At 44.0% G+C, this 21741-nt stretch overlaps 1 protein-coding gene across 2 annotated transcripts in view; it reads left to right on the top strand.

Moving 5' to 3' along the window:
* Window positions 1-10025: 10025 nt before the first annotated feature.
* The window catches only part of Txlng (taxilin gamma), a 49781-nt gene continuing 38065 nt past the window's right edge, over window positions 10026-21741 (top strand). Inside the window, exon 1 of one of the 2 annotated variants that reach the window (XM_063242940.1) lies at window positions 10026-10264. In XM_063242940.1, the coding sequence (XP_063099010.1) occupies window positions 10163-10264 (102 nt within the window). In that variant the 5' untranslated portion in view covers window positions 10026-10162. The remainder of the gene's footprint in view (window positions 10265-21741) is intronic. The other variant, XM_003463051.5, reaches the window with a different exon arrangement.

Genomic DNA, 21741 nt, shown 5'->3' on the forward strand with positions numbered 1-21741 from the left:
CTCAGCTTCCCAGAGTGCTGAGAGGACATGGATACATCACCATGCCCAGCTTTTTCTTTGTTTATTTTTGTCAGTGGTTTTGGAAATTTCTGCAATTAACATAGGAAGAAAAAACTGAGTAACAGCTGGGTACAGTGGTACATACCTATACTCCCAGTTTAAAAATTAGAAGGTAAGAATAACAAACTAGCAGTACAACAAGTCAGAAAGCTGCTGGGCATGGTGGTGCACACCTATAATCCTAGCACTTGGGAGGCTGAGGTAGGAGGATTGGTGTCAGTTGGAGACCACCCTGGGCTATATCATGAGTACAAGGCCAGCCTGAAATACAAAGTGAGACCCTGTCTCAAAAAAAATCAAAAAATATAAATGTTGCCACACACAGAGATTTTATTTTCTAATGTATTTTTTTCCAAATCCGTTTTATTTCAAAGAGAAAGAAAAGAAAATTTCAAAACACCTCAATCAGGGGCCAATAATGGTACATACATTGCACATTGTCATTCCCACATCATTCACCCAGAGCAGAAGACATCTGCATTTAATTGTCTGAACAGTATCAGCACAAATCTTTCTCTTCAGTGAACTCAGAGAAATCAGTAGTATAACTATCTTAACTCTTTTTATATACATATACATATACTTATGTACACACGCAGATTTTAAAATGTATGTTCTTGCACTTTCTCTAGGAATATACAGGAAAAATGACTGGAAGGCAGAACCTCCAAGTTTGGGGAAAAGCTTACAGGTGATCATATTTGGCTTTAAATTTCTCTGTAGCCTTTTCCCTTACTATAGATTAGTTTTATGCTATGAAATGTCAAGATGGTAATTTCATGACTGTCTTAATTACTTTTCTCATTGCTGAGACAAAATACCTGGCACTCAAAATTAGAGTAAGAGAGATTTATTATAGCTCACAGCATGTAGAAGGTTCAGTCTATAGTCAGCTGGCACCAAGACAGGGTGGCATGGCAGAGGGGCAATGCAGGCAGAAGGCAACAGGAAGCACATTATGGAAGCACCATGGGACAACAGCAGCAAACTTTCTCTCCCTTATATTCTGTTCAGCATGCCTGGAGAGCAGGTAGCACTCACACCCATTATCCTTCCCATTATCCTTCCCATTAGCCATTCCCAGAACTATGCCAAACCAATCAATGGGCTGACTTAGTGATCACACATGTTTGATTTCAGCATTACACACCTTAGATCCAGCCACTTCTGAAAATCCTCACTTATGACTAGATGAGGCTTTGGGGGGCATCTAGGCACAAGCCATAACAATGACAGACCCCCCAAAAAAGTAGAAAAAAGAAAGTTAAAATGGTAACAGAAATGAATTAATGAATAGAAGCTAAAACAAGGTATAATTAATTGATAAAGGAATGATCAGGAAAGAAAAGAAAAAGCTAGGCATAGTGGCACACACCTGTCATCTCAGCACTGGGGAGACTGAGGCAGGAGAATCACCCTGAGTTGAGGTCTAGCCTGGGCTGCATTGTGAATTCCAAGCCAGCCTGAACTACATAGTGAAACCCTGTCTCAAAAACAGAAGTAGAGGTTTAATACAAACTGTCATAGTCCCTCTTGGCTGCCTCTGCAGTATCAGTGCTGTTGTATCTGTATATCTCCAAAAGGGTGCTGGTGCCGTGGTACTGGGTAAAAGCAGCCAGCTCCCAGGGCACATGCGCACAGTTGACTTGCTGGAGGGCGTCAGATGGGGAATCCATGGAAACGGGGTGGATATGGTGGTTGCTGAGGCTAGGGGGTGGGGAGCCAGGAGAAGCTGCTTCGTGATTTCCCTGGTGGAATGGTGGGAATGTTTCAGAACTAGACAGGTGTGATAATGACACATACTCCGAGTGTGTCAGTGCCTTCCAGGTGTTCACTGTAAATTGGTTGATTTGGGTTAGGTGAATTTAAAACATGTTTATGATTCAGAATGGATAAGCATAGAATATATCTCAGATCACATATTTCTAGACATTCTTGAGAACATAGGGTTAAATCTGAAAACGGACTGGATATTAGGTGATATTCAGGGATTATCCTCAGAGACAGCATTGAGGATGACATTATATGTATAACCCTCTGTCACTTGGGCCACCCAGCCTCCCTTTCTGGGATCTTTTTTCAGATAGCTTATGATTCACCCACTGATCCATTAAGCACAGCCTGAAATAGGGCTCCTGGACCTGCTCTGGCCGGAAGGTGACCACCTGTGCTGGTTTGTTTTTTTTGACACAGGGTCTTGCTATGTAATTCAGGCTGGTCTTGAACTCACTACATAGCCCAGTAGCCTAAGCTGGCCTCAAATTCCAGTAATCTTTCTTCCTCAGCCTCTGGAGTGCTGAGCTCACAAGGTTGTGCCACTGCACTTAGCTCCTGAGAAAAGGGTTTTGCTTTGTTTTGATCTGAGACAGAGATTCGTTTTGTAGCCAAGGTTGGCCTAGAATTCATGATTTCCTGCCTCAGCCTCTAAGTGCTAGCATTACAGGTATGCATCACCACACTGGCCTGAGTGGAATCTTAAGTATCCTCTTCCTGCTAGAGGTGGTACTCCAGTACGTGCTAGTCTAATATACACGCCACAACCTGCCATCAATAAGCCTGAGTGATTTGAGTAAAGTGTAACTATTTTAAAGTGGGTATGCTGGTTGAGGATTTAGCTCAGCAGCATAAGTGTCTACCTGGCAAGGGCTAGGTCATGAGTTCAAGACCCAGTACCAAAAAAAAGTGGGTATGCTTATGGACCTGTCATCCCAGCACTTGGGAGGCTGAAGCAGGAGGGGCACCGTGAGTTGCAGGCTAACCTGAGCTACATAGTGAGTTTAAGGCCAACCTAAACAACATAGTGAGATCCTGTCTCAAAAAACAAAACAAAACAAAAATTCGGGCCTAGCCTGGACAATTTAGTGCTTTAGTGAGACTCTGTTTCAACATAAAAAATAAAAAAAGGGTTAGGGTCATAGCTCAGTTTGAAGACCCTGAGTTCAATTCCCAGTACCCCAAAAGCAAAAATAAAGGAAAAATGAAAGAATTACAATCATTTTAGTTAGTTGGTTGGCTGAGGCAGGATTTCCATGAGTTGTAGGCCACCCTAGGCTACAAACTGAGAACTTGTCTCAAAAACAAACACAGAAACAAAGTGATAATCATTTTCTAAAGCTCTCGTCTTCTAGGAATGTGGACATCTGTAGGGAGTGCAGAAATTGGCCATATTCCTGTGAGGACTAAAATTGGGCTGTGTCAGAAAGACAGTATTGGGAAATCCCATGAAGCAGTGAGCTCTTCATTCTGTGGAAAGGCAGATATGCTTTCACGGCTTACAGTCCTGGAATAGGCAGTAGACGTAAACGCTAATGCTTTGGATGAATCAGTACTCTTAGTTGACTTAAAAGTTAGTTGGACAGTAGCTGGGCATGATGTGGCCCATGCCTGTAATCCCAGCGCTCGGGAGACTGTGGCAGGAAGATTGCCAAGTGTTCAAGGCTAGCCAGCCTGGGCTATAAAGTGAGTTTAAGGCCACCCTGGGCTTTATAGTAACACCTGGTCTCAAACAAACAAATAAACAGACAGATAGACAAAAAGTTAGTTGGAGTCTTTCTCTAAAAATACTGAGGCAGACAGGTCAAGTTTGACAGGTGCCATGAAAGGCTGGGACAGGGAAATAAGCCTGTAGGCAGAAGAGAGGGTCACTATGTGTACCCTGTTAGCATGTCCACTTGTTTCTGTACCTTTGTGTTCTTTCCAGCAGACTGGTCATTAAGCTAGTATCAAAACCACAGAGGCAAAAGAAAAAAAAGAAAAGGGGCCAAAAGTATAGCTCAATGGCTTAGTGCTTGCTTGGCAAGTGTGAAGTGGTGAATTCCATTCCCAGTACCAAAAGAAAACAAAATAAAAAACCCACAGAAGCTACTACAGTGGCCCATGGCTGTGATCCCAGTCTGTGGGAGACTGAGTCAGGAGGATAGCTGTGAGTTCAAGGCCAGCCTGGGATACACAGTGAGACTCTCAACACCACCATCATCTCACATAAAAAAAAAAAAAAAACTGCACCACACCAAACCAACCCCAGAAGCAGGCTGGGCTGTGGCTTAGTGGTAGAGCATTTCCTTAGTGTACGTTCCTCCTCCTCCCCCTCATGTCTTACCTATATTTGTGCATACAGTACTTGGCTTGCTCTCTTCTCTTTCCTCTCAGAGTCACAGATCAGTACCAAAACTAGAATGGTAATTTAACTCCTGTTTAAGACATACCTCACGTGTCACTTTAAAATGTCCTTAAACACTTGCCCCATAGAATATAACCTTCAAGAGGTTATATTACAATACTTCCCTTTAATGAATTATATTACTGTTTTTCATATATGTGATTGTGCATTGTTGACCTTGCAGCCCCTTATCTTAAATCTCAGTAGCATCCATCCTTAATTGAGGCACTGGGGAGGCTGAGGCAGGAGGATTATTATAAGTTCAGGGCCAGCTTCTGCTATGGGGGACCCTGTCTCAAAAACAAAGAGGAAGTCAATAAATGTGTGGTGTGTAATAAAATGCTGAGAAGGTAGTAGGCATGCTGTACATGTTTGGTGGGCAAATGAAAACTTTCTATTGCCCCCAGTGATCTAGGTCCTGGGCTGCCTGAGGTATTCAGTGTTGCAGAGGTATGTGGTTACCAGGAGATTCTTCAAGAGGTCACAGGAAGGGCTGTCTCCTTGGAGAACTGATGGTTTGGCCCTCATCTGAAAAGATTGAGAGAATGGATTGATGGGTGAACTTGATCTTTGCCAAGAATCTTTACCTCAGTAGGTTTGTGTGGAGTGCATATTCTATGCCTGGTGTTTGGCTTATAGTGAGGAATACAGGTGTCACGTGGGCACCTCTGCCTTCACCATGGTTGTCACATGGCCAGGGATAGAGTTCACCACTGTACAGAGGAGCCAGCCTGCTCGGCTTGGAAGCACAGTGTATTTGCTGGCAGGTGGGTTGCAGAGTTTCCCATAGGGGACTCCAGGGTGTACAGAGTACACTGCACCCAGGCTCTTGGCCTGATGACTAAACTCAATGTCCCCTCATTGGCAATGAGTAATGGAAGTGTTTTGCAGAATGGGAACAATCTGTGGTCAAGCCCACTGACTGAGTCCCATGAAAATGGGAAGGTTGGTGGGCACAAAATCAGGACAATTTCTACTGCTCACAGGCATTATTAGGTCAGGAGAGCCAGGGCTTCCATTTGTGTGGAATATATAGTTATAGCCTTGCAAATAAGGCCAATTATTGTCATCATCATCATTTTGGTGTTTGGTGTTTGTTTGTTTTGAGACAGGGTGTTGCTATGTAGTGCAATCTGGCCTCAGACCCACGGCAGTGATTCTCTTGCCTCAGCCTGCCTAGTGCTGAGATGACAGGCAGGCACCTCCAGGCCTGGCCGAAGTTCTCTTTTTGACCAAGATCCTTGGTCTTCTGAACATTATGTGATAGGCTCTGGCAGCCTGGCCTGTCTAGTGCTTGCCCTGGGTTTGGAGGTTTTCTTTAATTTTCCTGGCCAGTCTGCTTCTTCAACTGTCCAGTGCCTTTCTCATATTACCGGGTGCGATGAGGTCCTGCAGAGGAAGAGGGCTGGCCTCAGTCCTGGTCTTCACAGCCAGTATAGTGTGCTGAGCAGTTTATAGCCTAGCAACTGTGAGCCATGCTTGGCTCGGTGACAGAGTGAAGGTTAGAATGCATTTTCAGGGGCTAGGGTGGAGCTCAGGGGTAAAGCCCAGTTTTAGCATGCTGGGGTTCCATTCCCCAGCACAGCCAAAAAGAAAGAAAGAAAGAAATGGGTTTTCATTAATGAAATTAATAGCTTGAATACTTGGTACTAGAGATGAGCTCGTGTTGGTAAAACCAGTGAAATTCAAAATATGTCAGTCAGTTTTGGGACATGTGTCTCTCATCCTAGCATTCTGGGTGACTGTGGCAGGAGGACTGCAAATTCAAGCCCACCGTGGGCAATATACTGCTTTAGCAACACCCTGTCTCAAAACAATATAACAAGAAAATTGAAAAGGCCGGGGATGTAACTCAATCGTTAATGCCATAAAAAAGGTCACCACCCCTCACATTAACAAACTGTAAAAGCCTGCCACGTCTGAAGCCTGTTCCTCTTGGAATAATCCTGTATACCTTTCCTCCTATGTCCAGCTACGTGTATCAGCTTTGATCTCTGTGGGTTCCAGAGATCAAAGTTGGCTAGCTATAAAGCCAACAGAATCTGCCTCTGTAATAGTGGCTGATCTGTCCCCAGCACTCCAAGGGTCATAAAATGATGGTTGGAGCACCTTAGGCCACAGAGTTGGGACTCCCCTGGTCTTTGTATACAGATTTTTTTTTTTTTTTTTTTGGTTCTGGGGATCGAACTCAGGATCTCATGCTTACAAGGCAAGCGCTTACACCACTGAGCTAAACCTTCAGCCCTCCTGGGCTTTGTATACACAAATTGTTTTGTGCCTGCTTGCTCAAACCTTTTTTTTTTTTAATTTTTGGGACAGGGTGTCACTATGGAATTCATGTCACCTAGGCTGGTCTTGAACTCATGGTTATCCTCCTGCCTCAGCCTCCCAAGTGCTGGGATGACACACTTGTACCACCATGGTGTGCTTTCAAAACTTTAGTAAGAATCTGAATATGCGTGCTTCTGTTCAGGTTATCCAGCCCCTAGGGAGCTTGCACAGAATGCCCCCTGTTTGATGATGCAAGGTATTTGTGGCTTTTCCCCTTCTGGCAGGCATGGTTCTTAACGCAGGTACTATCTCCTAGAGCAAAGATGAGAAGAATCATAGTAGACAGAACATGGAGTAGGCCAGGCATAGTGGTACACACTTGTAATCCCAGCACTTGGGAGGTTGAGGCAGGAGGATCTCCATGAATTCAATTCCAGCCTACATAAGCAAGTTCAAGGCCAACCCGCACTACATAGCAAGACCCTGTCTCAAAAAACAAAGAAACCAACCAAGGGATGCCCCTTGAATAAAGGAATAAAAAAATGATAGTCCTTGAGCACCTAAGATGTAGCCCCCAGTAGTGGATACCAACAGAGACAGGCAAAGTGCTTTATGAAGAAAGCTTTGGAGCCAGAGATATAGCTCAGTGGCACAGTGCCTGCCTGGCAAAGTACAAATTTGACTCCTGGTACCAAAAAAAAAAAAAGAAAAAAAAAGAGAGAAAGTTTTGCCCAAGCCTAAGGCTAGAGAGGAACCAATTATGATGTACCTGAGATAAAGATCTAAAGAAAGAATGAGTGATAAATATAAGATTAGTCTAATTTAGAGGAGAAAAGCATGATGGAAGAGAACGTAATAGGCAGAAACTATTCTTTCATCCAGTTTTGGAAAGTATGTATCATTTTTGCCTCATTGTATTCTTTAGAAGCAGATTACTAAGTGTGACTCACATTCATGAGAAAAGGAATTTGACTTCATTTTGGTAAGTGAGGAACATTGAAGGACTTGTAGACAGATTGGAAAACTACTGTAGTGTGTATCAAAGATGATGTAAGACCATGCCATGGTGGCACACACCTGTAATCGCAACACTTGGGAGGCCAGCTGAGCTACATAATGGGTTCAAGTCCAGCCTAAACTACATAGCAAGATCCTGTCTCAAAAAATGAAAACCCAAACTACAAATGTTACATGAAACACACTAGGCTGGGTGTGGTGGCGCACGACTGTAATCCCAGCACCCAGGAGGCTAAAGCAGGAGGATTACTGCAAATTTGAGGATAGCCTGGGCTACTTAGTGAGTTCAAGACCACGCTGAACTACATAGTGAGACCCTGTCTAAAAAAAAGGAAAGAAAGAAAAGCTGCAGGTGTAGCTCAGTGGTAGAGTGCTTGCCTAGCATGTGCCATGCCTTGGTCTTGGTCCCTAACAGAGAAGAAAGGAGAGGGAGGGAGGGAGACAGGAAGAAAGAAAGTGAAAAACAAAAGAAAATAACTCAACAAACCAAAATATCTATATTTCTCACAGGACCAGTACTCACTATGTTTCTCTTGAGCAACCAGTTTGTTTTTGTTTTGCGATGTGATAAATCTAATTGTAAATTGTGTTTTCCTCTTTTCTCAGCTATAGAGAAGCTCAAAATAAAAATATTGCTTACCTCCAGCTTGACGGTATGAGCTTATGGTGTGCATTTTATAGCCTCAACATGTCATGACATCACTTTATTTTCCCATCCTTTCCTTTTATTATTTGTGTGTATGTGTGTATCTGTGTCGCTGCACATGCACATGGTATGACATCTTCATGCATGTGTGTTATAGCATGTTGCATATAATTCATTCTAAATCCTTTATGAAATGAGGATGTGTAGCAATAAATACGACTGAATATTCATTTCTCTTAAGACCTGAGGTCGCAGGCAGTTATTTTTCTTCATAATGATAATATTATTGATTGTTTTGGTTCATACATAATGAAGCAATACATAAAATCATGAAGTAAAATGATTCCCAAGTCTCACCACCCAGGAAAAATGTTATTATCATTTTGATGAGTAATCTTCTAAATATCTCTATATAAACATACTCCCAGGCAATTCTACATAAATGAAATTTCTTTTTCTTCCTGTCAATTTTTAAAAACGCGGGGCTGGGGGTTTAGCTCAGCGGCATAAGCACCTGCCTTGCAAGCAGGCGGTCGTGAGTTCAATCCTTGGTACCGATAAAAATGAAAAAGACAAAAAAAAAAAAAAAAAACGCTTATAATTTTACTAGCTACCTTGTATTCTATTGTACTACAATTTAACTACCTTGCAGACTGTCACTCAATTTCCTGGCCAATTGCACTATGGATACATTTGTTCTAAGTCGCTCATTGACTTCTTCCTTTAAGAAAATGAGATTTGGTGGCCAAAGCCATTAGGTTTACATAGCTTGGTATAGGTTCATTATTAACTGCCATCCATGTCTCAAATTCTTCTTTCTTTTTGACCACCTCATAGATGGTCTGAGGTGTTCTGCCCGTGAAGCAAAACAATGGTACTTTTCCTTAATTTACAGAATAATTAAAATCCATGGGTGAGATTTCCCGGATATCAAAATTTACTATCATGCATGTTATTAAATTTTTTGCACCTGCTACCATTGTTTTGTATTCATCTCCAATAAAAAATGGTGTAGGATTTGCACACATTTTCATAACGAATTATTTAAGCCAATATGTCAGGATTTCATGATGGTCCTGTGACTTCAAGATCTCATGGGAAATCTTTCCATCAGCAGGAAACAGTAAATATTATGCAGGAAAGCCTCCTTCCCCGTCACGGGAAGAAAAATAACTGATTCAGTAAACTGAGTTTGTTGAAATATTTAACGAAACGAATGATGGAAAAAGCAGGATACATTTAACACGAATTAAGCTCCAACCAATTGCGCAGAAGTGAACTAGAGCAGGGATGGCTCAGCCAAAGGGAAGGGGAGGCGGCGCCCACCCACAGGCGCTCAGGGCAATTTGTGAGAAGAACGCCGGTGGAAGGGCTGGACTCTGACCAGTGTCCCAGCCCAAAGCTTCATATTCTGAGAGCCATGATATCCACCTTGAGCATCGCGAATGTTCCTTTATTCCTAAACCATTCACGCTCCATTCCGACAAACAGCAACAAAACCAGCAATACAACAAAGTGTCCCTGATTCTGCTCCTTCTCCAACATTGCACTATATTTAAACTTTTCCTGTAGGATAATAACTAGTACCATTTGGTACTGAGACACCGCCCCAGAAACTACAAGTCCCATAGGGCTGCACACGCATCTTCTCAGGTTCTTGTGCCCCTCTGTGCCTCTCACATCGCTGCATTACGCTCCAATTCCAATCCGGAGCGCTACACCGAGACCGCGCGACCTGCTGGGATTTGTAGTCCGCTCCCGAGTCCCTTCCGCGGTCCGCGCACAGTCGCGCGGCCTCTGCTTGCCCTTCGGTCCTCGCAGAATCCCAGGCTGGGCTTCACTGTTCCCCACCCCCATCGCGGTCCTGCCCTGGGGGAGCCAACCTCCTCCGGTCACGTGGGAGGACTAGCGCAAGGCGATTTGCCGTGGGAATTTGGAGGTGGAGCACAGGACCCAGAGAGGTTCCGTGCCTGTTGTCGGGCCGCTTGTTTGGCTGCTGCCGTCACCTCATGGCGACGCGGGTAGAGGAGGCAGCGCGGGGAAGAGGCGGCGGCGCAGAGGAGGCTGTAGAGGCCGGACGGGGCGGACGGCGACGCAGCCCACGGCAGAAGGTCAGTCAGGTGGACATCTCCGTTACTGCTGTGCCAAGGAGATGCTCGATCTACCCTTTTCGGGGTCCACCTCTTCACTCTCCCTGGGTACCTTTAGGCACGGGACGAACATCCGGCCTTTCTCCCTCCCGTGGGTGACGACAGTGGGAGCAGGTGGGGGGGGTGGGACCAGGATGGATGGGGTGCGAAAGGACATTGGCTGGGGTTTGAGGGCGCGCGATGCTGGGGATGAGGAAGAGCAAGGTGCACGCTGGTCTCGGGGGTGCGAGCTTGTAGCGGGGGCGCGCCAGGTGTGACAGCCACGTGCGTGGCCGCGGGCGCCAGGTGTCTCCTCTCCCACTGCCCTGGGTCGCAGCGCACTGTTCCCAGTGCTGCGCTGCTTGAACCACGAGCGCCACCGTCTGCGGGCTCCGGGACTCGGCTCGCCCTCCCAGCTGCGGGCAGGTGCGCAGGGCGCGCTGCGGGGCGCCCCGGGCACTCGGGCGCGGCTGTGGCGCAGCAAGATAACTGCTGGAGCCCCTTCCTCCGCCCCTGCGCGCCCTGCCACTGTGCGCGCGGGTGGCCTGAGGGAGAGGGCGCCTTCGGCGGGCGGGGGCCAGGAGACCCGGCTGACGGGCGGGTGATGCTGGGCGACCTGGGACCCGCAGTTGGGAGCAGCATCTCCTTGTCGCTGTTCTTCCCAGTCCTGCCCACCCCCCTTCCTTTCTCTTTCTTTCTTTTTAAATTGATAAGCAGAAACTCGAGAGCTTCCCAAGCCTGGCCTTTGGTCTTTCTTAATCTGGGAGACAGGCTGGACCGTTTCCCATGCCTTCCTTGCCTCATGTCAAGGAGTTTTGTGTGTCTCCCTGGATACAGTCAAATCGAGACCTTTGCGAATGGGAGATTCCACTTGTTCTGGAGCTCTGTGGGCGGAGTTTGAAAAAGATTGCACAACGAAGAGGGTAGAAGTCTTTTGGGGCACATGAACGAGAACTGCGGGGAATGGACCTGGGAAGGTCGAAACCTCCCGGGTTTTTTTGTTTTTTTTTTGTTTTTTTTTTCCTGGCAGGTGAACAGATTGACAGGTTCAATTCTTTGGACTCCCTGCTTGATCACTCAAGGCTATTTAATATTACTTATGTATCTGGTTAATCTTAGAAATCACTCTTCTATGAAATTACGAAATATGTAATATTTTTCTAATGCAATTCATGAACTTCAAAAGGGAGAACAAAGGTCCCGTTGCACATTCGAGCAAGTGTCAAGCATCTGTTTTTTTGGGGACCTGTTTCTGAGGTCGTGTCTTGGCAGGAAGGTGTTACTACTTCTCAGTTACCTTTCTTTCTCTTTGTATTCTACACAGGATTGAGTGATTGTACCCAGAACCTTCATACTAGCTGTATTTGCAGCCTTTTAATTTTTCTTTTAGGGGCCTGGGATTTAGCTCAGTGATACACAGGATTAAGAAACAGAGAGAGAGAGAGAGAGAGAGAGAGAGAGAGAGAGAGAGAGAGAGAGAGAGAGAGATCATCGAGATCCAGTGCTTATAGTACTGAATAAAACTGTAGGTGAACGTACTTTAGGGTTTCAACAGTGTTACACTGGACACTTCACTTATCCCTTAGGGTGCAAAAGCCAGTCTCAGTGTTTGGTTTCATAGGTTTCATAGGAGAGAACTCCCGGATAAAAAGCCACTACAATTGAGTGTCTTTCTATGCCACTGGGATAAGGACAAAAAGTCATTGAATTAGGAACTGAGGTTTATCAACTAGTAGTTTAAAGGACCAAGATAAGAGATAATGACCCTTCATGCACAAAGCTTTGGTTAACAACTGGATTTGAATAGTCATATGTCTCTCCACTGCTCATACTTCTGTGAGAATCTTTTTCCCTTTTGGTTTCCTATCGACTATGACATGTAACTGAAATGCAGTGTTAAATGTCAGTTTTTGAATGTTCATTTAAAAAGTGGGTGAATATTTTCAATTTTGACCCTACCTGGTGCTATGTACATGTAATCTTGGCATTTGGGAGGCTGAGAGGACAGTAGAGAGTTGAACACCAGCCTGGACTACTTTGTGAGACCATGTCTCCAAACACCAAAACAAAAAGCAAAGCAAAAAAATCTGGACAGGAGATTGTACCCAGAACCTTCATACTAGCTGTATCTGCAGCCTTTTAATTTTTCTTTTAGGGGCCTGGGATTTAGCTCAGTGGTGTAAGCACCTACCTGGAGAGCGAAAGGTCATGAGTTAGATCCCTGGTACAAAAAAAAAAAAAACAAAAAAAAACCAAACCCCCAAAACCCCACCTAATTTTTTTTTGCTTTGAGACAGGGTCTCACTAAGTTCCTCTCCTCCAGATCCCTCACTTGGTAAAATATTCCCTAATTCTGAATCAGCCTCTGCCTTCTTTTTCTTGAAGCAGAAATGATATGTAACAAATTGGGTTGTTTCTTAAAAAAATACTGACAAAATTAAAAGCCACTTGTTGTAGGACTTGAAGTGAGGAAAGTCGGAAATTGGCTTTATAGGTTCCTGGGTTCCTGGTCATTTGAATCATCTACCTGGTCATTTTTTTTTAACCAGGTCACTTTTTTTGTCTGTTTGTTTGTTTTGAGATAGGGTCTTGCTATGTATCACAGGCTGGCGACCTTTCTTTCTTTTTTGGTGTGTGTGTGTTTTTTTTTTTTTCTTTTTGGTACCGAGGATTGAACTCGTGACCTCACACTTACCAGGCAAGCACTTGAGCCACTGAGCTTTGTCCCCAACCCTTTTTTTTTTTTTTTGGATAATGGATCGCACTATGCAGTTCAGGCTGGCCTTGAGCTTACTTTGTAGCCCAGGCTGGTCTCAAACTTGCAACGATCCTCCTGCCTCAGCCTGCTGAGTGCTGGGATTACAGGGGTGAGCTACCATGCCTGGTACCATGCCTGGCTTTCCTGGAGATCTTTTTGCCTCAGCCTCGGAAGTGCTGGGAGTACAGAGTCACCACAACCTCCTGCTCCATTTGTTTTAAATAGGGTCTCTCTATGTTTTCCAGAGTGGCCTTGAACTCCTGGGCTCAAGTACCTAGTCACTGTTGACCTGCTTGGTTAATTGGTGGCATTGTTTTCTAATTAAATCCTTTTGAATCATCTCTTTTAAGGTAGATTTTTCTTTTAGAGATAATATTACAGTGCATTTGTTTTGAGGGCGATTGAGAAATTGTCTAAAACTGCTGGTATGATAGCCACTAGCCTCATGTAGCTTTTTAAATTTGTTAAATAAAATTTTTAAGTTATGTTCCTCAGTTATATTAACCAACTATCAGGTGTTCCAATAGCTGGTGTGGCCAGAGGCTACTGTATTAGAAGAAGTCTATAATATATCCATCATTGCATAAAGTTCTGTTGGATAACATGCTCTTTAAAAGATGGCTGTACACTTATCAACTAGTCCAGAGGCATTTATTTATTTATTTGGATTTTTGAGACAAGGCTTCTATATAGTTCAGGCTGACCTTGAACTTATGGTAATCATCCTGACTCAGCCTCCCCAGTGCTGAGGGTATATACCACCATCCCAGGCCACATTCAGGTGCTTTTAGAATATCAAGGTCATGGATCCAGGGATTAAAAAGTTGAGTAGCATAAGAGCCTGCCTTGGCGATCATGAGTTCGATCCCCAGTACAGAAAAAAAAAAAATCAAAGTCATTTGTATTTATTCTTTTTTGTTTCGTTTTGTTTTTTTGAGACAGAATCTTGCTATGCAGTTCAGGCTGGCCTTGAGCTCGCTTTGTAGGCCAGGCTGGCCTTGAATTTGCAATGATCCTCTTGCTTCAGCCTCCTGAGTACTGGCATCATAGGCTTGTGCCACACAGCCTGGATTGTATTGTTTCTTTTTTTTATTTTTTTGTATTGCTTCTTAAAATCCTATGTAGAATTTGTTTCATAAGATTGATTTTTAAAAAAAGACATTTTGGAGAAATTTATAGTTTTACAAAAAATTGAGCAAGAAGTAGAGTTCCCATTAAACTCCCTCAAAATACTGTTTCCCCTTATTTATATCTTACACTAGTACAGTACATTTGTTACAGTTGTTGAGGCAACACTGCCAAGTGTGATGACACACATTTTTAAATCTCAGCACTTGGGAGGCTGATGCAGGAGGATTGTTGTGAGTTCAAGATGAGTTTAGGCTACATAGGGAGTTCAAGGCCATCCTGAACTACATAGCAAGAACCTGTCTCTTAAAAAAAAAAAAAAAATATATATATATATATATGTGTGTGTGTGTGTGTGTGTGTGTGTGTGTGTATAAATAAGTAAAAACAACCAAAACTAAATCCAAAGTTGTTGAGGCAACACTAATATAGCACATTAGTATTGCCTAAGCCCTTGGTCCTTACTGTGGTGTTATATAGTGTTTGACAGATGTCTAATAATATATATCCACCATTACAAAGTGTCACATAGAGTAGTTTCACTGCCCTGAAAGTCCGGTTGCCTCATTTAGTCATCTTCCCCTCTTCCTCCAGAATACTGACAAAGCTGATCATTTTACTCTCCATACTTTCACGTTTTCCAGAATGCCTAAGATAGATTTTTTTTAAGGGGAGGAGTTCTTTTTTGCAATGGGAATTCTGGAGATTGAGCCCAGGGCCTTTGCACTGAATTATAGCTCCTCCCATGAAAAATGTTTTAGAATTTTGAGACAAGATCTTGCTAAATTTCTAAGGTATCCCAGCTGGGCTCAAACTTGTAATCCTCTTGTGTCAGCCTCCTCAGTGCTGGGTCTACAGGCCAGCGCCACCACACCTGACATTGTTTTTTTTTTTTTGTACCTGACATTGTTGCTTCAGTAGTGTAAACTAGATTTCTGCTTGGAAATGTTAAAAATTACTTAGCTACCGTTAAACTTATTTTTAGGTTCTTAAACTATTTATTTATTTTTGTCTTTTTGAGACAGGGTCTACCTATACAGTTTGTGTTGACTTTGAAATCACTTTTGTAGCTCAGGCTGGCCTCAAACTCACAGCTCAGCCTCTGGGGTGCTGGGGTTACAGGCATGTACCACCACGCCCAGCCTCATAAACCATTTAGAAGGCTAAAAATATATGGAATTTAAATCCAACAAACTTCCCTTTAAATAGTGCTCTAGGCTGGGTGAGGTGTTGCACGCCTGTAATCCCAGCACTAGGAAGGCTGAGGCAGGAGGGTAGCTGTGAGTTTGAGGCCAGCCTAAACTGCATAGTGAAACCCTGTCTCAAAAAGACCAAAAATATAAAAATAGTGCCATATAGCATTCGTTTTGGTTTTGGTTTTGGTTTTGGTTTGGTCTTTTGAGACAGGGTTTCTCTAGTTCAGGCTGCCCTTGAACTCACTATGTAGTCCAGGCTGGTCTCGAACCCTTGAAGATCCTCCTGTCTCAGCCTCCCAAGTGCTGGGACTATAGTCATCTGCCACCGTGCCTGGCTCAGCACGTTTAATTCTTTTAGCACCACTCAGATGCTGTGGAGAAGGCTTAAGCAGCTTTCATTGCCTCCATTTAATGATGACCAACTATTCTGAGGTCAAGGGAGTTGCCTAAGGGTTGACGCCGAGTCTGGAACCCAGTACCCTTTCATCTAGGATGTGCTAATTAGTACAGTGAGGGTAAACAGTATGGATTTTAGAGTCAGGACTCTTGGCGTGCTGCCACTGTAAAGCTCTGCAACCTCAAGCAGGTTTGTTGGTCTGTGAGCCTTTGCTGCCTCATCTGGGAAGTGGGAAGGATGTTCATGCCCACCCCATTAGTGTTAAAACTGGGCATGACATTGGGCACAGCACAGCATGTAGGGCTTGACCGCCAGAATATCTGTCTGTCTGTCTGTCTTTCTTTCTTTCTTTTTGGTATGGGGGGTCAAACTCACGACATAGTACTTTTCAGGCAGATGCTTATGCCTCTGAACTAAATTGACAGGCAGAAATCTGAAAGTTACATATTTCTTGCTTTAGAGTGTGACTGCTTATGTAAGCCCAGTCCCCCACCTTTATCGTCCGCTCTCTCTGCAGAGCAGTCTTATGGAAGGAGAAGTCAGCCAAGGTGGCTTAAGAGATGAGTAGGAAGAAACCATTTTGTTAATCTTTTTTTCCTCTCTATTTGCCAATTTGATGAATGTCCATTTTTCTGGCACAGATACTAAATAAGACCGTAAAATAATACCATACTGCTAAGCTCCAGTGAATTTCATTTTTTTATGAGAGTCAAACAGGAAGCGCAATAATGAGAAGAGTCCAGATAAAGCAATTCCTGTAGTAGTATCACATTTCCATATTATAATATGGCATATTTATTTGTTTCCTTTAGAAAACTGTCAAATTCAGATGACAAAATGGGGTGCGTGTATGTGTGTGTGTATGTGATGTGTTTTTGTGGGGTTCTTTTTTTCTTACCTCATGGTTAGGGATTTTTTTGTTTTAGGTTTTTGAAATAGGGGCTTACTATGTAGTCTGTGCTGTCTGTGAACTCACTGCAATCCTAGAATGCTAGAGATCTTACTCGGGCTTGCATGCTGGGCAAGTGCCTACCACTGGGGTATGGCTTCATCTCATTTTGTGTAATTCTCTAGGTTTCATTTAAGTAGATATGCTTTTCACATTTTATACTTATTGTTATGTGTCAAAGGAGAGCAATTTGATCAGATTTCATGATTCATGCACCATTTAAATATGCATGCATTTTCTTATCTCCTTAACTGTGCAAAGGTGGTATCCCCAGGTATTGATGAGACACCCGAGGTGCAGTCACATAGCCAAGCCAGTGTGTGGATGAGGCTTGAGGATGGGAGGAGGTCGAGGCTAGCCCAGGCAATTTTTGGAGAGCTTGTCTCCAAATAAAAAGGGGTGGGAGTCCAGCTCAGCAGAGACCTTGAGTTTAGTTCCCAGGACTGCCAAAACAAACTTGCTTAAATAATAGCTCCTAGTGGGTGAGATTGGCCTAAGTTTGAGTATAATTGTGTAACTGATAGTACAGTGAATTCCCTCACCTCATGGGCAGTTTCTGCTTACCCACAGAGCTCGAACCTGATAGCCCAGTAGTCCTTTGCTTCTTCTTTCCCAGCACCCTCCCCAGTTTCTTTTTGTGCAGCACCAGGGATTGAACCCAGGGCCTTCACACAGAGTTACATCTGCAGCTCTTTTTATTTTTATTTTTTTTGGGGGGGGACAGCGTCTTGTAAGTCACTGAATTGCCTAGGCTGGTGTTGAATTTGGATCCTTTTTTCTCAGCCTTCCAGAGGCCTGTGATTACAGGTGTGTTCCACCATGTCTGGACTCAATCTTTCTGTTAGGTTCTGTCGTGATTATGATTATCATTATATGGTTTTGTTGAGACAGGGTTTTGCTACTGTAGCTCAGGCTGGCCTCAAACCCGGAATGATCCTCCTGTCTCAGCCTCCCAAGTGCTGTGATTACAGGTGTGTACTACCACATGATTATGTTTAACTTCTAGTTAATAGAATGAATCTGCCAGTATTTAAGATGTATAAAGTAATGTACAAATTCAGTGTATCCATCAACATCGAGATTTAGCTATGTTTAAAGTTTTTCCTGGAACAGATAGGATATTGCCAGAAGACTCTGAAAAATAGGTCAGGTAACCTTTCAGATCCATTCAGAGCCAGAGGGTATATTTTATGATTCAGTTCACTTCCTAATTGAAATTCCTTTTCTTTTTTTTTGAGACAGGGTCTCACTGTCTAGTGCAGGTTGGTCTTGAATTCACTCTGTAGGCTAGGCTGACCTGAAACTCATGTTAATTCTCCTGCCTCAGCCTCCCAGAGTGCTAGGAGTGCTGGGATTACAGGTGTGCACACCATGCTTGGTCCTAGCTGAAATTCTTTTGGCACATTTCTTTTTTCTTTTTCTTTTATCTTAATGTTTTTCTGTTGGCAATTCTTTCTACTTAAAGTTTATTTTATTTATTTACTTTTTTTTGTCTTTTTGAGAGGCTCTTAGTTCAGGCTGGCCTTGAACTGAGTTTGTAGCCCAGGCTAGACTTAAGCTTGTAGCAGTCCTCCTGCCTCACCCTTTTTGAGTGCTGGGATTACACATACGTGCCACCACGCCTGGCTTTTAAGTTTCATTAATTAAAAAAAATACATAAAATGACCATTGTTGTCCTGTACGGTAAAACATTTTTAATTTTTGTTTCGTTGTATTTACAATGGATAATCTCAAATTATAAAGTAGGTGCTGTGCATCTCTGAGTTACAGGTGAAGAGACTGAGAAGCTTACTTACCCTATGGCCTCACAGGAGGGGACAAGAGATATATTTAGTTTGGGCTCTTGGGGCTCCAGAGCCATTACATACATTCCGAGTATCTTGTACTCTCTTCTTCTTCTTCTTCTTCTTCTTCTTCTTCTTCTTCTTCTTCTTCTTCTTCTTCTTCTTCTCCTTCTTCTCTCTCTTTCTCTCTCTCTCTTTCTCTCTCTCCTCTCCTCTCTCTCTTCTCCTCTCTTCTCTCTCTCTCTTCTCTCTCTTCTCTCTCTCTCTCTCTCTCTCTCTCTCTTCTCTCTCTCTCTCATCAGAATCTCGATGTGTAGTACAGGCTGACCTTGAACTTACTTGTGTTTCTCTGGATGGCCTAGAACTCACAGTGATCCTCCTGCCTCAGCCTTCCATGTGCTGCAATTTCAGGTATATGCCACCACACCTGGCTCTTAACCCTTTTTTTTTTTTTGGTACTGGGGATTGAACTCATGACCTTGCACTTGCCAGGCAGGTGCTTTGCTGCTGAGCTATATCCCCAGCAAAACATTTCTTGAGTATAGTAATGGTCAAAAATATTGAGTGAGCAAAACTTGCTAGTAGGTGAAACAATGGTTTTTGGTAAATGGAAACAAATTATGGAGAGTGGGGTTCAGTGAAAAGAGAATGTGAAAATGTCTGTTGTGATTTGGAGACTGGGAACTTTTAGCGTCCCATGGTTACCTCTTGTTTCACTCACTAGGCTCTATGGTGACATAAAAAACACCCGATATATGAGGTGTGCCTTGCAGTAATCTCCTATAATGTGCCTCCAAGTGTAATTTGGATAAATTGAAAGGTAATGGGTTTAGAAAGATCCTTTCAACTTCTCTTAAATAAGGTCCACACAGCACCCAGCCTGGTGTTAACAAAGAGCCAAAGTGGTCTGAGTTAAGTAGGACAGGCAGAAAGAAGGTTTGGTGTTTGTTTCAGAGGTGCATGGAGATTGGTCCACATGAGGCTGGGGAGGGTGACGGAATTGGGACAAGAGTGTTCCACTTAGATAACCCATAAAGTAGAGGACCATTTTGCATATAGCAGTCTATGGTGTGCTCTGACCCCTGCCCCTCTGCTAAATAGGCCAGGCCTAGCATATACTTATTTCCATAGCTTTGGGCATCAGGACTAAAAGTAATTTTGCAAAACCTAGAATCCAGCACCTCCCCTCTGCTTGCTTGTGCTATCAAGGATTGAACCCAGGGGCCTGCACATGCCTTTTGTTTTAATTTAACTAATAAATTTTACAGTGTTGGAGATTGAATCCAAAGCCTTTACACTTAGCTACATTCTGTTCTGCTTTTTTTTTTAAGATAGGGTCCTGCTAATTCCTTAATTTGCTCAGGCTTGTCTTGAAGTTGGTGTCTTCCTGCCTCAGCCTCCCAGAATTGAGATTATAGGCATATGTCATCACAGCTGGCTTGCACGTATTTATGTTTTCTATCCCCTGGGGAACATTGCAAGTGCTCTGCCTCATTGGAACATTGCAGAGAAAGCTAAGTATCTAGTCTGCCTTCCGTTTCCTCGGCTTCACAAGCCTGGAGCAGGGCAGTGCTCACGTTTCCTGGTGACTGAAGCTAATGTCTGTTTCTGTGCCTGTAAGAAGGAGGATTCTGGGGATCGAATGAGGAAGTCATCAAGTGCTGGTGCAGAGGCTTCACAGTGAACTGGGACAGGAGGGCAAAGGTTAGGTGTGTTTGCCAGGTCCCTGGCACTGCCTGTCCACGGTCCCTGGGTTGTACCTGTCACTCACTGGCTGCGGAGGAGTAAGAAGAGCACGGCACTCTTCTCTGGTCCTCCCTGCTGGTCTCAGCACCGTTGCTTTTTGGTGCCCTGCTCTGGTCATCATGTGACTGAGCTGGCTGTCTGTCTCTCTCCATCCCAGTTCCCATCACAATGGAGAAGGCAGTTCTCAGACATTTACCTAGTAAGAAGTGTCAGAAAGCCTTCAAAACTTTCTATAGGTCTGGCCCTGTAGCCAGACTGTCCTTGAACTCATAATATTTCTGCTCTGGCCTCCTGAGTGCTGGAATTAGAGATGTGCATTACCATGCCTGACCCTAAGGAACTTTTGTTCATGTGGCTTATACTTAATCAGAATTATTGTATCAGTGAGATTAAGTAAAGAATTTAACATTTTTATTCATTTTTTAAAAGGACTAGTGTTGTACTGCTTATTCATTGCTGTGTAACAAACCATCTCTAAATGTAGAGGCTTTGAACCATGTGTGGGCTTAGATTCCAGAGGTAGGAATCTGGGTATGGCTTGGCAGGGTCCTTCGTCAGGGTCTCTCCCTGTCCAGCCAGTGAAGGTGTGACTGCGATGTCACCCTTCCCACCCAGCTCACTGGTGTGCTTGCGTGTGACTTTGGCAGGGCTCAGTTCCGGGCGCTATTGGACTGAGCTCTTGGCTCCCCACAAGCTGATGGCTGGCACTGCCTTGCTGCTGTGCCGCGTGGGCTCTCACAGTCTGGCAGCTGGCTCTGAAGTGAGTGTGAGGGTGCCAGCAGAGGAAAGAGAGAAGGGAGTCTTGGTTTTGTATTGTAACCACATAAGTGGCATTCCCTTTTGCCTGAATCACCTTCCCCACTGCCTTGAGGGGCCTCATTGTGTTGTCCAGGCTGGCCTGAAATATGCTGTCTCCCTGCCTCAACCCAGTAGCTGGCGGAAGGAGCCATCATCCTGCCCCGATAATTGTCTCAGCAGTCACTGTGCTCAGCCCAGACACACTGGAGGGGAGTGGCCAAATTGGGAAAACCAGGAGGGTCAACCAGATTATTGAGGCCCATGTCATAAACTGTGCCCTACCCTACGTATTAACAGAAGTGGTTTTTCTGTATAAAAAAGAAAGTTCATTTTTCAAAATACAGGTTGTGAAAAGAAAGGCATTCTTTTTTGTTTATTTGTTTTTGAGATAAGAGTTTCACTTGTAGTGCAGGGTGATCTTGAACTCTCTGGGATCTTCCTGCCTCAGCCTCCAAGTGCTAGGATTGCAGGTATGTGCCACCACTCCTGGTGACATCCCACCCCCCACACTGGGGATTGAATGCAGGACCTCATGCGTGCTAAGCAAGTGTTCTGCCTCTGAGCTACCTGCCTCAGAGTGACATTCTTCTATTTTTCTTTTTTTGAACTCAATTTGTAGCCCAGGCTGGCTTTGAACTCTCACCCATCCTTCTGACTCAGCCTCCCAAGTGCAGGGATTACAGGCATGCACCCCCACATCCAG

Source organism: Cavia porcellus, unplaced genomic scaffold (genome assembly GCF_034190915.1).
Source record: "Cavia porcellus strain 051 isolate PalLab524CR breed Dunkin Hartley unplaced genomic scaffold, mCavPor4.1 scaffold_33, whole genome shotgun sequence".
Classification (NCBI taxonomy): domain Eukaryota; kingdom Metazoa; phylum Chordata; class Mammalia; order Rodentia; family Caviidae; genus Cavia; species Cavia porcellus.